Raw genomic sequence first — 19,523 nt, forward strand, 5'->3', positions numbered from 1 at the left:
AAGTGGGATTTATTCCTGGGCTGCAGGAGTGTTTCAATATTTGCAAATCAAACAGTGTGATATACCACACTAATAAAAGAAAGGATAAAAACCATATGATCCTGCCAATAGATGCAGAAAAAGCATTTGACAAAATACAGTGTCCTTTCTTGATAAAAACCCTCAACAAAGTAGGGATAGATGGAGCATACCTCAACATCACAAAGGCCATATATGAAAGACCCACAGCTAATATCATCCTCAATGGAGAAAAACTGAGAGCCTTTCCCCTACAGTCAGGAACAAGACAAGGATGTCCACTCTCACCGTTACTATTCAACACAGTCCTAGAAGTCTTAGCCTCAGCAATCAGACAACAAAAAGAAATAAAAGGTATCTGAACTGGCAAGGAAAAAGTCAAACTTCCACTATTTGCAGATGACATGATCCTTTATGTAGAAAACCCAAAAGACTCCACCAAAAACTTGCTAGAGTAGGAGATAAAATCAATTTTCAGAAATCTGTTGCATTTCTATACATCAATAATGAGGTCACAGAGAAAGAAATCAAGGAATCAATCCCATTTACAATTGCACCAAAAACCAGAAGATACCAAGAAATAAACCTACCAAAGAGGTAAAACATCTGTACTTGAAAACTATAGAACACATGAAAAAACTGAAGAGGACACAAAGAAATGGGAAAGCATTCCATGCTCATGAATTAGAAGAATATACATTGTTAAAATGTCTATACTACCCAAAACAATCTACATATTTAATGCAATCCCTATCAAAATACCACTGGTATCTTTCACAGAGCTAGAACAAACAATCCTAAAATTTGTATGGAACTGCATAAGACCCTGAATAGCCAAAGCAATTCTGAAAAATAAAAATAAAACTGGAGGCATCACAATTCCAGACTTCAAGCTTATATTACAAAGCTGTAATCATAAGACAGTATGGTCTTTGTACAAAAATAGACACATAGATCAATAGAACAGAATAGAGAACCCAGAAATGGATCCATCACCATATGGTCAACTAATCCTCAGAAAAGCAGGAAAGAATATGCAATGGCAAAAATACAGTCTCTTCAACAAATGGTGTTGGGAAAACTGGACAGCAACATGTAGAAGAAAGAAACTGGACCACTTTCTTATACCATACACAAAAATAAATTCAAAATGGATGAAAGACCTAAATGTAAGACTGAAAACCATCAGAATCCTAGAGGAGAACACAGGCAGAAACCTCTTTTGACCTCGGCCACAGCAACTTCTTATTAGACATGTCACCAGAAGTTAGGGAAACAAAAGCAAAAATGAACTATTGGGATTTCATCAAAATAAAAAGCTTCTGCACAGCAAAGGAAACAATCAACAAAATGCAAAGGCAGTCTATGGAATGGGAGAAGATATTTGCAGATGACATGTCTGATAAAGGGTTAGTATCCAAAATCAATAAAGAACTTTTCAAAGTCAACACCCAAAAAGAAATAATCCAGTTAAGAAATAGGCAGAAGACATGAATAGACACTTATCCAAAGAAGACATCCAGATGGCTTACGACACTTGAAAAGATGCTCAACATCATCATGATGATCAGGGAAATGCAAATCAAAACCATGATGAGGTATCACCTCACACTTGTCAGAATCACTAAAATTAACAACACAAGAAATAATAGGTGTTGGCAAAGATGCAGAGGAAGGGGAACCCTCTTGCACTGCTTGTGGGAATGCAAACTGGTGCAGCCATTCTGGAGAAAAATTTGGAGGTGCTCAAAAAGTTAAAAATAGAACTACCCTACCATCCAGGAATTGTACTGCTAGGTATTTACCAAAGGATACAAAAATACAGATTCAAACGGGTAAATGCACCCCAGTGTTTATATCAGCATTATCAACAATAGCCAAACTATGCAGAGAACCCAAATGTCCATCAACTGATGAATGGATCAAGACTAATGGATACCACATCATACACACACACACACACAACAGAATAGAATATACACATTCTATTATACACACACATGCACACAAATATTACTCAGTCATCAAAAAAAAAAAAAGAAAAGAAATCTCGCCATTTGCAATGACATGGATGGAGCCAGAGTGTATTATGCTAAGTGAAATAAGTCAGTTATAGAAAGACAAATACCATATGATCTCATTCGTATGTGGAATTAAAGAAAGAAAACATGAACATATGGGAAGAAGGAAAAGAAAAAAGGAGAGAGGGAAACAAACCATAAGTGACTCTTAACAATACAGAACAAACTGAGGGTTGATGGAATGAGGTGGGTGGAGGATGGGCTAGATGGGTGATGGGTATTAAAAAGGGAACTTGTGATGAACACTGGGTATTGTATGTAAGTGATGAATCACTGAATTCTGCTCTAGAACCAGTATTGCACTGCATGTTAACTAACTAAAGTTGAAATTAAAAAACAAAAAAAACCTATAATACACACAAAAAAATAAATAAAGAGAAATTAATCCAAGCATAACACTAAAGAAAGCCATCAAACCAAAAGGGAAGAGAGAAGAACTAAAAAGTAATTAGAATATAATTAACAAAATGTCAATAAGTATATACACAACAATAATTACTTTAAATGTAAATGGGCCTATTGCCCCAATCAAAAGACATAGGGTGACTTCAAAAATTAAAAAAAAAAACAAAACAAGATTCAACTATATGTTATCTACAAGAGACTCACCTAAAGACACATGAAGATTGAAAGTGAAAGGATGGAAAAACACACCATGCAAATGGAAGGGAAAAAAAAAGCTAAAGTAGCAATATTTATATCAGACAAAATAGATGTTAAAACAAAGACTGTAGCAAGAGACAAAGGGCACTTCATAATGATAAAAGGATCAATCAAACAAGAAGATATAACAATTGTAAATATCTATGCAGCCAACATAGAAGCACCTAAATACATAACACAAATATTAACAGACATAAAGGAAGAAACTGACAGGAATACAGTGATAATAGGGAACTTCAACATCCCACTTACATCAATGGGTAGGTCATCCAGATTTTAGAAAATCAACAAGTAAACAGTGGCTTTGAACAACATTAGACCAGATGGACCTAAGAGATATATACAAAACATTCCATCCTGAAATGGGAGAATACACATTGCCTTCAAGTACACATGGAGTATTCTCCAGGAAAAATAACAGGTTAGGAAAAAAGTCTCAGGAAATTTAAGAAGACTAAAATCATGTCATTCATCTTTTTCATTCATAAGAATATAAAACTTGAAATCAATTGCAAGAAAAAATATGGAAAAACCACAATACATGGAGGCTAAACAACATGCTATTAACCAACTAAGAGATCAACAAGAAATCAAAGAGGAAATCAAAATCTACATGAAGACAAATAAAAGTGAAAGCAAAGTTCAAAATCTTTGGGATACAATACCTATATGGTCAATAATTCTATAAAAAAGGAGCAAGAATATACAATGAAGAAAAGATAGCCTTTTCAATAAATGGTGTTGGAAAAATTGGGCAGCTACCTGCAAAAGAACTAAACTGGATCACTTTCATATACCATACACAAAAATAAACTCAAAATGGATTAAAGACCTGATTATGAGACCTGATACCATAGAATGCCTAAAGAAAATCTGAATAGACTGATTACTAGTAATGAAATTAAATAAGTAATCAAAAAATTTCCAACAAACAATAGTAATTTGTTGGACATCAGCCTTAGCAACATATTTATGGATATGTCTCCTCAGGATAGGGAAACAAACACAAAAATAAACTATTGGGACTACACCAAAATAAAAAGATTTTGCACAGCAAAGAAAACCATCAACAAAACAAAAAGGCAACCAATGAATGGGAGACGATATTTGCAAATGATATATCCATAAAGGGTTAATATCCAAAATATATAAAGAACTTATACAACTCAACACCAAAAAAACAAATAATCCGATTAAAAAATAGGCAGAGGACCTAAATAGACATTTTTCCAAAGACATACAGATAGCCAAAAGACATGAAAAGATGCTTGACATCACTAATCATCGAAGAAATGCAAATCAAAACCACAATGAAATATCACTTCACACCAATTAGAATGGCTAGTGTCAAAAAGACAAGAAATAAGTGTTGACAAGGATCCAGAGAAAAGGGAATCCTCCTGTACTGCAAAGAAAACAAAAATAAACAAGTGGGACTATATCAAACTAAAAAGCTTCTGCACAGCAGAGGAAACCAATATCCAAATAAAAAGGCAACCTACTGAGTGGGAGAAAATATCTGCAAATCATATCTGATAAGGGATTAATATCCAAAATATATAAAGAACTTATAAAACTCAATTGCAAAAAAAATCCGGTTAAAAAATGAGCAGAGGATCTGAATAGACAGTTTTTTCAGAGAAGATATAGTGATGGCCAACGGACATATGAAGACATGCTGAACATCACTAATCCACAGGGAAATGCAAATCAAAACCACAATGAGACATCACCTCACCCCATTACGATAGCTATTATCAAAAAGAGAAGAAATAACAATTGGTAAGGATGTGGAAAAAAGGGAACCATCATGCACTGTTGGTGGGAGTGTAAATTCATTATGGAAATGATATACAGGTTCCTCAAAAAATTAAAAACAGAACTACCATATGATCCAGCAATTCCACTTCTGGGTGTTCACTCAAAGAAAATGAAAACACTATTCAAAAAGATATATGCGCCCCCTGTATTCATTGCAGGATTATTTTGTGGCCAAAATATGGAAACAATCTAAGTGCCCATCAATAAATGAATGGATAAAGAAAATATGGCATATATGTGTATATACCAAATAAATATATATATATACAATGCAATACTACTCAGCCATAAAAAAGAATGAAATCTTGGGAATTAAGAATACACTTATCTTGATGAGCACTGAATAATAAAGGAAATTCTTGAATCACTATATTGTACAATTGAAATTAATATATATACTATATAACACTGTATGCTAACTACACTGGAATTAAAATAAAGAATGAATGAATGAAATCAAAATAAAATTGCAACAACATAGATGGACCTTGAAGGTATTATGCTAAGTGAAATAAGTCAGATAAATACCATATGATCTCACTTACACGTGAAATCTACAAATAAAACAAAATTAATGGATAGGGAGAACAGAGTGATGGTTGTTACTGTATTGGGGGATTTGAGGGTGAGCAAAATGGGTGAATGGGGTCAGGAGGTGCAGACTTCCAGTTGTGAAATGAATAGGTCATGGGGATGGGGTGTGCAGCATAGTGACTATAGCCAATTGTATTGTGCCTATTTGAGGGTTTCTGGGAGAGTGTCTTGAAAGTTCTCATCACAAGAAAAAAATTTTTTTGTAATTTTTTATGATGATATATGATGACTAGACTTGTGATGATCATTTCTCCATGTACACAAGTATCAAATCACAAGTGTCAATCCTTACATCATACATCTGAAACTACTATAACGCTGTATGTCCATTATACCTCAATAAAAAAAGAAAGAAAGAAAAACTAAACTCAGTAAAATGTGGCATAGCACAGACCCCACAGGAGCTTTTAATCTCAAATCTACCATTGGCTCATTCTGTGTCTCTGGGCAAACCATACAACTATGCTGGGCCTTAGGCCCTTTATTTTTTCTGATGACACTACTTTAACCACTTTATTATCCTAAAATTCAATGAATATTAGAAATCAATAACTATCCCACTAAAAAACATAAAATCACATGTCAGATGAAATATATTACCTATCTCTACTGTAAAGATGGCAGGTCACACTGGAAAGTATTAGCCATTTCCTCAAATACTAATATTTTTAGAAAACTAAAAAATTAATTTCCTGCCTGCTTTAAAATCTGAGTTTTATAGCCCCCAAGAAAGCCAATAATGTCCTTAAAAGGACAAAATATACCAAACCCTAGCAAGGCCAGACTATACAATATTAAGTTGATATGTGTTCCTATCTCCCTGAAAAGTGGAGATGACAAAGTTCTACTACAGAAGCGGTGTGGGGAATGGATATATATATATGAAATTAAATGTATATATTTATATTTGAAAGATCTTTGCTTTATGTTTTGTCAAGTAAGAGCATGTGGGAAAACAAAAAACAAACAAACCCTCCTCATCATTTCATCACAAAATGGAAATTTTAAGACCAATCTCTAAATAAAAGACCGTCTAAATAAAAGCATACCAGCTTTATGGAAAAACTCCTATATTGTTCTTGTTTTTCTTTTTTTGCTATGAAACAATGAAAACAACAGCACAGGCTGACACCTGGGAGTCACTGCAGTAGACATAGCCTCTTCTAGTCTCCCATGAGAGAGCAGGAAACTAGTAGTGTGAAGTGAATTAAATGAAAGAGTGGGCAACAAGGAAATGAATTATGGGCCAATGGGACAAAACTTCAATGGAGTGTGGGAGATGGGGAAGGCAAAAGGCAAACACAGGTGGACCAGTTATGGTTAGGGTTGTCACAACTTCTCTGCTCAGCTCAACACTTCTGAAGTTTTTCTAATTCTCAGATGAGGAAGAATATAGGCAGTTGCTGGCAAGGCTTCTGCCTTTTCTGCCAGCACCACTCTAAGGATTCTCCTGAGGGTAAGGACCACAGATCTGATTCTCCCAGAAATAAGAATCCAGGCTGGATAATTGCTTCTGAGTGGTAGAGCAGAATAAACCAACGTGGAGACAGTTCCAAGTTGCTTTGTTGTGTAGTACATTTAACTGGGAATAAGAACTAGGGTTCACACTATGACTGTTTGCTACCGGTATGTCCTCATTGATAGTGACAAGAAGTTGGCTAAAATTAAATGAAGATTAGGACACTGTTCTAGCTGAGGAAGAAACCTTGGTAAGGAAGCAAGGACACTTTATCTTAACTCAGAAAACCATACCAAAAAAATGCCAAATGGCATGCTTAAGTGGTCCAGCACACAAGAAACTTATCTTGGATATCATGCTTTCAGAGACCAATATTATGCAGTCCAGCATCCATTTATTTACCCATCTTCTGATACAGCACTCCCAGATTTAAAGTGAGAAATGTAGTCTACATCTAGCCAATCAGTTAATTCCAAACCCCAAGGTCATAGTGACTGGTTCAGCAAGGAACTCTATGCCCCAAGCTACATAAATGAAACTGAAGTATAGGACTTTTTGGAGTTAGAAAGAAGAGACTCTTTAACTCGGTGGTAGGCAGAATGGCCCAAGATTCCTATTCCTGGTTATTCAAACACTAATCTAGATGCTGCTATGAGGGATTTTGCAGATTTAATTAAATCTTAACTCATTGACCAAAGAAGTATACAGATATTATTTGGATAGGTCTGACCCCATCAGGTAAGACCTTTAAAAGCAGGGTTTCTACCAGCTGGTGGCAAAAGACAACATCAGAGAGATTTGAAGCACAGAAGGATTTGGTGTGCTGTTGGTGGCATCGAGAGGAAAGCAGCCATGTGCGAAGGAATGCAGGTAGCCTCTAAAAGCTGACAGCTGCCCCCAGCTGAAGACCAGCAAGGAAACAGGGACCACAGTCCTACAGCCCCAAGGAACTAAATTCAGGCAACAACCTGAATGAGCTTGGACACAGAAACTTCTCCAGAATCTCCAGATAAGACCCTATTGCTGCTGATGCCTCATTTCAGTTTTGTGAGACCTTGAGCAGAGAATCCAAGTGAATCCACCCAGACTTATGACCTACATAACTATGACCCAATAAATAGGCATTCAAAACCACTAAGCTTTTATTACACAGTAATAGAAAACTAATATATACTGGAATTGCTAGCTGTAAGAATAATGTCCCTAGAGAGAGATCAACCTAAAAAAAAAAAATCCAATATAGGAAAGCAGAGCTAAGAGTTGGCATCTACATGACAGCTTTTTAATCCCCAGATCTAGCCATGCACAGAGCCTATCCTGATCCTAAAAGTTCCAACTGTGTAAGTCAATAAAATCCTGTTATTATTAAAGCCAGGTTGAAGTGACTTTCAGTCACCAGGAGAAAAATCCCAGATATTTGAAAAAAAAAAAAAAAAAAAAACAAGAAAAATCTTCAATTCCAAACTACAGATAAACCCTATGGACGGGGTTTGTATTTTAATAGAAAAATATAGCTGACTATTCCTTCAGAAATAATACCATTTAGCTAACTGAGGAGTATCAAAGGCCTGAAGAAGCCTCTTGTTAAATTATTTTCTCAAAATTAAGACAATTTTGAGGGAGAAAGATTTCAAACTAAACATTAAGTACCACCTTGAGTTCTTATATGACTTGAGGCCACAATGTCTATATGCTAAACTTTGGATAGTAATAAAAAGACAATCAAATTTTTCACATGGAAACACACATATAGACACGTGCATATAGGCTCAAAAAGGGGCACCACAAATGTGAAAATTGGTCTACTTTTTTTTTCAGTTTTTGGACATTCTTTTGTTTTGTTTTTCTTTTCTTTTTTTTTTATGTTATGTTAATCACCATACATTACATCATTAGTTTTTGATGTAATGTTCCATGATTCATTGTTTGAGTATAACACCCAGTGTTCCATGCAGTACGTGCCCTCTTTAATACCCATCACCAGGCTAACCCACCCCCCCAACCCTCTCCCCTCTAAAACCCTCAGTTTGTTTCTCAGAGTCCATAGTCTCTCATGGTTCATCTCCTCCTCCAATTTCCCCCCGTTCATTTTTCCTTTCCTTCTCCTAATGTCCTCCATGCTATTCCTTACATTCCACAAATAAGTAAAACCATATGATCATTGACTTTCTCTGCTTGACTTATTTCACTTAGCACAATCTCCTCCAGTCCCATCTACGTTGATGCAAAAGTTGGGTATTCATCCTTTCTGATAGCTGAGTAATATTCCATTGTATATAAAGGCCAAATTTCATGCATTCTTACAACCAGCAGGACTGAAAGCCTGGAAATTTAAAAATCAGTAGGCTTAGCTCTGGGAGAGCCAGGAGGGCAAGAGGAAACTGAGTCCTGCCCTTAAAGAGACAACACAACAAACAGCTCAGGGAGATATAGGATAGAAGCAGTTTGAAAAATGCCTGGGGCATATAGGAGGGAGAATTATTTACTAATTGCAGAGTATGTTCTAGAGTGGCAGATTTCACTGGAAGACTCCTCCAGGAATGAAGGACTTAGCAGATGCCATTTCCTTCTCCTACCCCCAGCATAAACACATGGCCACCTGTGGGAAAAAGCACAGCCCTAGCATTCACTACATAACTTGCTTACACTATGCCCTGTCCCCTCCAGACTGGCCTGCTTCAGTTCTGGGGCTGTGAGTCCCTTTTCCCAGAAGACCAGTGCAAAACTTGCCAATACCATGTCTCCAGACAGCATGCTTTGCAAGGGCTCCATCTGGCTGTAGCAGCAGCAGGTCACCTCCTGCAAAGATGTGTACACTTTGTTAAAACTGTGTGCCCTGCCCATGTGCATTTTGTGGATCAGGCCCTGGCTGGCCCTGGTCTTGGCAGCAGTGGCATGTCCCCTGTGGAAGAAGAGGACCAGCATGCAAAACTTATAGGCACGGCACCCACCCTACCCCTGTACACTTTGCAGAATGGCCCCAGTTGGCTCAGTCTCAACAGAGCTGCATCCCCTCTGGAAAAGGCAAATACCACCTTGTTAAAAATGCACACCACCCCCACTCCTTTTAAAAGCAGCAGACAGCTGACTTTCCTAACACAGAGAAACAGATACCAAATGTTAGACAAAATGAGGAGACAGAGGAATATGTCCCAAATGAAAGAACAGGACAAAACCACAGCAAGAGACCTAAGCTAAATGGAGGTAAGTAATATGTCTGATAGAGAATTTAAAGAAATGATCATAAAGATACTCACTGGACTTAAGAAGAGTAGAGGACCTCAGTGAGATCCTTAACAAAGGGATAGAAAACATAAAAAAAAAAAATCAGAGATGAAGAACACAATAAATGAAATTAAAAATGCTCTAGATGGAATATATAGTGGCTAGAGGAAATGGAAGAATGAATTAGTGACCTGGAGGACAGAGTAATGGAAAGTAATCAAGCCGACCAGGTGTGAGAAAAAGAATTACGCAAAATGAGAATAGACTTAGGGCACTAAATGACTCTATCAAGCATAATAACATTCACATTATAGGGATCTCAGAAGAAAAAGAGAGATAAAAGGGAGCAAAAAATTTATTTGAAGAAATAATAGCTGAAAACTTCCCTTATCTGGGGAAAGAAACAGATATCCAGATCCAGGAGGCACAGAGAGCCCCCAACAAAGTCAACCCAAGGAGGTCCACACCAAGACACATAGTAATTAAAATGGTAAAAAGTAGTGATAAAGAGAGATTCTAAAATTGACAAGAGAAAAGAAGATAGTTACATACAAGGGAAACCCCAGAAGGCTATCAGTGGACTTTAGCAGAAACTCCACAGGCCAGAAGAGAGTGGCATGATCTATTCAAAGTACTGAATGGGAAAAATCTGCAGCCAAGAATATTCTATCCAGCATAGCTATCATGCAGAATAGTAGAGATAAAAGAGTTTTTCAGACAAACAAAAGCTAAACCAGCTTCATGATCACTAAACCATCCTTACAAGAAATATGAAAGGGGACTCTGTGAGTTGAAAGACCATTAGTAAGAGTCAAAAAGTAGGAAGTACAAAAGCAGTAAAAATAAGTATATTTGTAAAAATCAGTCAAGGAACTTACAAATTAAAAGGATGTAAAGTATGATACCATATACCTAAAACATGGAGGAGAATGAAGTAAAGAATAGGGTTCAAACTTAAGTGACTGTCAACTTAATATAGGCTGCTATATGCAGAAGATGTTATATACAAACCTAATGGTAACCACAAATCAAATGCAGTAATAGATATGCAAAAACTAAAGGGAAAGGAAAACAAGTACATCACTAAAGAAAGGCAACTTACGGTGAGAGAAGAACTCAAGAGAAGAAAGTAACAGAGAAGATCTAGTATTTGTTCCCCAAACCAGGCCTTCAGGTGATTGGCCTTGAGGTCTTACCCTTCAGTAACTCTGGGATGGTTTGCCTTGTTCATCCTTGATGGGAACCTGTGACTAAATTCTATAAGCATTGGGAAAATGAAAAAAAAAAGGGGGGGGAGGGAGGATGGGTAGAATCAGTGAGTGTTAAAACTGAAAGGGCTCCTAGAATTAACCCAATTCAAAACTTCCTGCCCCAATTTTACAATTGAAAAACTAAAAGAAGTTGCTGTAATGCTTTATGATATGCAGTCTCTAATAGAAAAAGTGGTTTGAAGACCCAATATGCCATGCTTTCTCAGGGAAGAGACAACCCATTAGTTTTCTTTCTACATCTGTTATTTTTCTTATTTGGAAATGGAGCTGAGAAGGGGATTTACTAGGATATGAAGAAGGAAAACAATATTTGTTCTCATTTTATCCTTCAACTTTTTGATCTATTGAGTGCTTATCAATTATATGGATATGGAGGTATAACTAAAACCAAGGATAAAGATGGATGAGACACTGATTGGGGCACCTGGGTGGCTCAGTTGTTTAAGTGGTTAGCTCTTGATTTCGGCTCAGGTCATGATCTCAGGGTCCTGGGATTGAGCCCTGTGTCAGGCTGTGCTCAGCAGGAGTCTGCTTGAGGATTCTCTTTCTCCCCTGCCCGCCCCCCTACTCTCTCTCTCTCAAATAAATAAATCTTTAAGAAAAAAAAAAGATGGATGAGAGACATTGATAGATCTTAAGTCTAGAATATTTTCCAATCATGATCCAGAAGACCCCAACAGATAAAACCTCCTGATGTCTTACAGAGGAAAAATCTGACAGTTTAGCTCAATGGCAGCAGGGAAACCTACTCAGTTTTTCAGAAACAAACACCTATAACATAGTCTCAGATGCACCAAAACTCATGGGATGGGGTTGCAAGTCCTATCAAGAGACCCAAGGTCAAAGATTGGTAGCTTGAGACTGGCTTAAGAAAAGTGAGACTAGCCAGAATCAAATCTATACTCATGCCAAGTGGAAATAATAAGTGAGTGAGTTTTCCAGTTCACTAGGAGGGCTCCATGCTGGGTGTGGAGCCTACTTAAAAAAGTATTGAACTTTGTAGCCAGTTCACTGGGAAAGTAGGGGAATACACCTTATATGTAGATACATCATACCATGTATTGCCTTACTGAGTATAGGAGACCTTGGGTCAAGTGCCAGCTCTGGAACCAAACCATAGCTGAGGCCCATCTATCTGTGACAGAGCAAGTATAATTAAAAAGTTCAAAAAGTAGAAGTAAATTACCAGATATGAAATTTTAGGAAAATATAAAGCATATATGTAGCATCTTAAAATTTTTATTGTATATATACAGCATTAGGGTCTATGGAAATGTCTGGAAAATATTTGTGGACCATCTTCTCATGAGACTCAAGAAACTCTTTTGACTTTAGACTTCCAATTGATGTGAAGAAAGAAAGCAGATATAGAACTGATGGGTTCATTTTAGAGAACTAGATGTGTGTGTGGTAGGGAGGGGGGCAGTGGTAAATAAATACAAGAAAGGAACAAAGAGGAATGAAGACAGCTAACATAACAAAAAAGTCTACCTTGCATTTACATTTAGAGATGGAAGGAATACTCCTGTAAAAAGTCAGCTGAACAGAGAACAAATAGCAGTTAATAAAAAAAGAAGTTATCAGTTACAATTTATCATAATAGTCAAAAACTAGGGGAAAAAACATACAATGGGTAACAGCAAGGAGAAAACTATAACTACATGCTAAATATGTATGAATCTCAGAAGCATAATACCGAGCAAATGAAACCAGATACAAAAAAGTACATACAATGCATTTATGAAAAGCCCAATAATAGACAAAACAAATCTATTTTAGTCTGAAAAATAGTTATCCTTATTGGAGAGTAGTGACTGGAAGGAATTATACAGGGGTGTCTGGGATGCTGACAATGTCATTTCTTAATCTAGTTCATCCAGCTGTACATTTAGAATATATGCACTATTATATATTCTTTATCTGTTTCAATTAAAAATATTAAAGCAGTGTTTTCCACCTGTGTTCCATAGGACTCTTGCCTAAAGAAATGATATGATGGGGTTCTTCCATAAAAGAGCTTGCTTTTCCCTACATTTGGGAAATGCTGAGAAAAACCCATTTAAATATATATCCACTCTATAGGATGTCTTCATCAATGACATCGACCCTCCTTGCATGGCCTTGGATCCACTTATACTGCTCCCATTCAAGCTTTTCTAGGGTTTCCTCTGGCCCCCAAATTTCAGTCACAACAGAAACTGCATGGATATGGATTGGAATACACATACCACACAGTTTACCTCTTGAGTGGAACAAAACACTTTGAGCTCACACTCACTCTTATCAAACAGTTTGGATCAGCAGCACTACCTTATCATGGAAGAGCACACATTTAAATAGGGCGTTGCCTGCTCTTTTGAATGTGTGTCTCTATTCAATGCTCTTGCACCCTTGTAATCCCAGAGCAGTAAACTGGCACGTTTCATGAAATTTGCCAATACAATACAGCGAAGAAATACAGGAAAGCAGATTTGCAAATAGATCTTTTTGCATCTCTGATTTCAGAATGCTCAAGTAATCTCAGCATTCTCATGGGTTTCTAGTTCACAAATCTGAGTTTCTCCCAAATACTTGAAACCTATCACAAGCTGACTCTTAGAATCACCTCATTTTTCTAGTCACTTATGTCAAAACAAATCAGTACTTCTTTATAGCTAGCATTTTGCTTGTTCACAATGTGTTCATTGATTCAGGCTCTTGCTTATTTTTTCTTAAACTCTTTGTCACTCTTGTTACCATGAGCGAGATTGGGGAATTTGCAGATTGTCTCTATGCACAAATAAATAACAAGCAGTGTTCTGTGTTGTTAACTTTAGGTCATTTTCCACAACTTTAGTTATTTATTTAACTAGATTTAATCAGGCAGCTAGTTTACCTTTGGCTATTCATTTCTGCCAAGTTCTAAAGTAAAAAAAGAAAAAGAAAATCCCCTAAATTTAATTAATTGCCTTTTCTTAGAGGGGGAAAAGAGATCAATCTTCAAATGACAAATAAACAATTTGCCTCAAGTCCATTATCTTTCTTCCTGGCATCTGAGCATCAAGTCTTTTCATTCCTTTTGCTATGATCCTAATCAGATATAGCACCCACTGCTCCTTTATAATAAAATGAGGGCAACGGAAGCTAGACAATATTTCAAACCAAGGTCTTAAGCCAAAGAATTCATAATAACAGGGATCCTAATTATGTTATATTGATTTCCAACAGGAGAATTAAATTATCTATTTCAAATAAAATTTAGAACAAACATTAACATAGTGATGTCCAGTTTGGTGAGAAACCATTCAGATTGGAAAATAGGACTTCAGTGTTTCAAAATATACTAAAAAGACCATATTGCAAACATCAAACTATATCATACTCCATGGATAAATAGTAAGCATGATTACATTTGAGACTACAAAAGCCATTAGAAATAGAGAGAGAGAGAAAATAAAATTAAGAGAAAGTGTTACAAATGTAACTGCCATAGCCATGGTTATACAATCCTGAAGCAAAGTTGAAAACAGAATAATGAAATGACTGCTGGACTTGGTTTAGGTCCAAGCTGTAGTGAGCAATCTCTCAGATAATATTTTAAATATATTTGCTCCAGAGTGAGGAAAAACATTACCCAAAGAGCTACAGGGAAAACAAGTTCACTTAAGAGCAAAAACATTTAAAGTTTTAATCAGAAAGAATTCCTAATACTAGGAAAAAAGAATAATAAATTTCATGATTGGCTAATGCATTTCATACAACCAACAATGATGGCACCTACCTCATTTAAGTCCTGACAAGTCTCAAAAGTGTCCTTTGACCAAATGGCAGCCCTTTGGTCGATTCTGTAAAATACAAAGAAAAGTTATTTCCATTTAAAAGAAATCTTTCAACAATGCACACTTGAGACTGGCAGCTACAAAACCTTCAGCGGTGTCCCACGGCCCACAGAATAAAATCCAGACTCCTCATAATTGTCTGCAACACATTACAATGCTTGAATTCTGCCAGTGTGCCTGGCCCCACTTCCTAACACTCACATCCTGTCCCCTACACTCCAGCCTCTCTGGCCTTCTCTTGGTTTCTTGAATACATAGCGCTGGTTCCCTGTTCAAACCATCCTAATTACTACCCCAGACTGCTCTCCCCCAGATCTTCATAAAACTGACCCTTCCATCATAAGCAGGATGTCACCTCCCAACAGGACTTCCTGATGTCCCTAACTAGAAGTAGTCCTCCCTACACTCTCTATCACACTGTCCGTAGATTTTCTTCTTAGCACTTATCACTATCTGAAATTAACCTGTTTATTGGCATTTCTTCATTGCTCCAAAAAATTAGGGATTATGTCCATTTTCTACACTGCTGAATCCTCAGTACCTAATATAAATTTAATATTGTTTCATTAATTAAAAAGATTTTTGTGTATGCGATCTGACAGGTCTGATGCAGTCAGTACCGAAAGATAGCATTTGTTCACTGAAGACAGCATTTGGAAATTTCATCCTATCTTTTAACTAACACAATAAACAGAGTAATTTCTGGGTAACATGATGAAGCTGGGTTTTGCCACTACATAGTTTCGAATAAAAGAAAATGACTTGAAATAAGGCATATCTACTCCGAATCCATTTTTAAAATTTAAATACAAAAAAGCAGAATTTCACTATAGGCAGATGCTGAATTCAAAATCATGATTTGTCAAATGTTATGATCTAGTAGTATCTATTACATAACATTCAAGTTTTTCTGCAGCAGTTTGCATGCTATTATATAATGTGTATTAAATTATAGTTATCCTTATAAAAGTGCCTTTCTTAATAAAAGATTTAGTCACCATTAAGTCATTTATAAAAAGATTTATTTGGGGACATAATTATTTACAGTTATCAATCAGCTTCAATTTGAGTCCTGAAGAAAGTATATATGTCCTCTGAAGGGTCAACAAGATAAATGATTTCTTTAAGTCATGATACACATTTAGAAATGCCACAAGCATAACTTCTTCAAAATATTCTTAAGAATGCAAAATTTGTTCAGTCCAAGGGCACTGCTAACTGTGCAAACAATTTGCTTCCAATGAGAAAAGTAAGGAGATGGTAAACAAAATTGTCTAGAATGCACTGATTTCTACTACATCTGCGCAAACCAGCCTGTCTCTCCTGAGTTAAGTGAGAAGATTAAGGGTCCAACAGTGAGCTCAGGGAGAGATCACTCAAGTGGGAAAAGAAAGTGAGGAAGACCACTGGCACACCCATTCTATCCCCATCAATTCCCTGTGCTGCAAACACAGTAATATCGGGGCTTCAGAAAATACTAAATTGCTCTATCCCACAAATAGGGGAAACCCTCTTAGGCACAAGAGTTAATGTGTCCAATCCAGTAACATCTAAAATTTTGAATGGCTCATAATTTCTTTGTAAGATACACGGGTTCTCAAATTGTGTTTCTATAGAGTTATGGTAGCACCAGAAAAATGGAAGAGTGGTATTCTTTAATGGAAAAAATATTTACCAGTTTATAGTTTAACCATAAATGTCTCTAGAGCTTTGGTGCTAGCAGACAGTAAAACAAATACACAGATAGCAAACATTAATGGAAAAAAAAGCAGAAATATATGTTGTTAAAAATATACATTATTGATATGCAGAGAATAGCCTACTTATCATATACTCCTATGATCTTCCAAGAAAAGTACTTATAACTCCAAATAAACTTCCAGGTCAAGTTTAAGAACTGTGGTCTAAGCATCAAAGTTGCTTTAATTTAATAGCCATTTGAATGTCTCCTATGCACCTGGTATAGTGTTGGGGAGATAATCAATAAGCAAACTCTAGGCCTTTAGGAGACTTACAATTCAGTGGAATCTGAAGCAGAGGATAAAACTAATACCCAGTCTTGAGGCTAATAGTAAGTGAAGGATCAGGGTATAGAAGCTGATATTAAAATGGTAGAGAGGAACTGGGGAGGTAGAAACAAGAGACATATTTTCAAGGATTAAAAACAATCAAGAGGTAGGGGCATCTGGGTGGCTCAGTCGGTTAAGTGTCTGCCTTCGGCTCAGATCATGATCTCCGGATCCTGGGATCGAACCCCATGTCGGGCTCCCTGCTCAGCAGGAAGTCTGCTTCTCCTTCTCCCTCTGCCCCTCCCCACCTCATGCTCTCTTTCTCTCTCTCTCTCAAATAAATAAATAAAATCTTAAGAAAAAATCAAGAGGTCTTGGGTGTGTATTGAAAGTATGGAATAAAGGAGATGGGATAATCAAAGTTATTCCAAAGTTTTAAGACTGTGTGACTAGAAAGATGACAGGTGGTTTTTCTAATGGAGGTAGAAAAATACGTAATTTTGGTGGGGACAGCAGGCAGTTGTCAGAAAGAGGCAATTCATGAGTTTAGATTTAGATATTTACAGCTTGAAGCAAGGCTGAGATAGGGAAGTAAAAACACCTGAGCAGGGCTCACCCTAGAATTGGCACTCTACAGTATGTTCAGCAGAGGGGTTGTGGTAATGGTAACTGTGATGTGCAGTAGTCACAGGTTCTGCACTGATTTTTTTTCCCTGTTGTGTGGCCAGAGCCTAGCACGGTACCTGGCCTATGGTACACACTCAGTGCATGCCTTTGGATGGGTAAATGAAGAAACAGAAGGAACCAGATCTAAGAATGACTTCTTGATCCACCACTTCCTAGGTGTGTGTACCCACAGGTAAGGTATCAACCTCTCTAAGGCTTGGTTTCCTAATCTGTAAAGTGAGGATAATAGCAGCTACCTCATAGGATAATTCACGATACTACTGCTAGTTGTATTAAAAATAACACATGGATTCTAGAATCATATATGAGAAATACAATAATAGAATTATAAATGATGATATTTCATGGTATATTTTATTAACAATGATCAAAGTCTTGTGAATAAGCAAGCTGAAAAAGACAAAACCTGGGATTTCCTTGGGGCGCCTGGGTGGCTCAGTCAGTTAAGTGTCTGCCTTAGGCTCAGGTCATGATCTCAGGGTCCTGGGATCAAGCCCCACATCGGGCTCCCTGCTCAGCAGGAAGTCTGCTTCTTCCTCTCCCCCTGCCTCCTCCCCCCGCTCATGCTCTGTTTTTGTCTCTCTCTCTCTTTCTCAAATAAAGAAATAAAATCTTAAAAAAAAAAAAAACCTGGGGGTGCCTGGGTGGCTCAGTCGTTAAGCGTCTGCCTTCGGCTCAGGTCGCATCAGGCTCCCTGCTCCACGGGAAGTCTGCTTTTCCCTCTCCCACTTCCCATGCTTGTGTTCCCTCTCTCGCTGTCTCTATCAAAAAATAAATAAAATCTTTTAAAAAAACAAAAACAAAAACCTGGAATTTCGTTACTCAGTGTCACTGGGCAGGTCTCCAGTTAGTGGATAGAAGAAGAAGGTACAGATCCATCATTAAGGAGGTAAGAAGCTAACTGGAATATCATTCTAAATAACAAAGAGAAAGAGGTTATGAGAAAGAAGGGTGTGAAGGACCATATAACAACTCACCAGCCCTTACTATGCCAGGCTAGGAATGCCAGGTGGTTTACTTACATTATATCATTTAATCCTCATAGTAACTGTATGAGATTAGCATTATTATATCCATTTGACTTAACAGAAGACAAGGCAGTTATATAACTTTATTCATTCATTAAATTAATATTTATGAACCACCAACTATGTGCCAGGTACTATTGCAGGTTTTTGGAATAAAACAGTGAATAGAACAAAGTCTCTGCCCTCATGGAACTTATAATCTTCATATGAGGAAAGAGAACCTAAAGAAATAAACCAGTGGTCTATGGTGTACCAGATGCTAAGTATAACAGAGAACAAGAAAGCAAGGCAAGGAGAACAGGACATGGAGGCGCATTGCCCAAGCTCACACTGCTAGAAAATCTCAGTCATCTGGAGTGGAGGTTGTGAGAATGAAAGCAGAGAAGCAAAAGGCCAGTGGACTGAACAAGATAAATGTCAGGCAGAAGAGGAAAGAGAAATGAAAGCTTCTCACTAGAGAAGTTTAGCAATGAAAAGAGAACAGTATCTAGGTGTCTCAAATTCCCTTTCTTTAAAGATCTTTAAAGATACTGCTTGAACCACTTACAATCCTACCAGGAAAATGGCCTAAACATAAATGCTAGGTCACACTGAAACATTCCCTCCAATTCTCTTGCTTCCCTTCACCCAAAATGACAATAGGAAAGGAACCAAGCACATCTCTGCTATGAGTAGGCCTGTCAGAGCACACTGCCAGCTCCAGCACAGCCCTGCCCTCTGGTCCAGGCAACAGGAAATGCAGACTGTGCTCCACAGGGCCTGATTATGGATCTCAGCACTGATGGGTGTGTCATGCCTCTGAACATCACCACCACCACCATCACTGTCATCACCACCACCAGCACTGTC

General features: G+C 37.2%; 1 protein-coding gene across 6 annotated transcripts in view; it reads right to left on the reverse strand.

The window, feature by feature from the left end:
- The window catches only part of LOC118019922 (protein FAM13C), a 152,087-nt gene that overhangs the window by 62,317 nt on the left and 70,247 nt on the right, over positions 1-19,523 (reverse strand). For all 6 annotated transcript variants that reach the window (XM_035019624.1, XM_035019633.1, XM_035019614.1 and 3 more), the window contains one exon: positions 14,893-14,956. In XM_035019624.1, the coding sequence (XP_034875515.1) occupies positions 14,893-14,956 (64 nt within the window). The remainder of the gene's footprint in view (positions 1-14,892; positions 14,957-19,523) is intronic.

Source organism: Mirounga leonina, unplaced genomic scaffold, assembly GCF_011800145.1.
Source record: "Mirounga leonina isolate KUSES-001 unplaced genomic scaffold, KU_Mleo_1.0 Mir_109, whole genome shotgun sequence".
Taxonomy (NCBI): Eukaryota; Metazoa; Chordata; class Mammalia; order Carnivora; family Phocidae; genus Mirounga; species Mirounga leonina.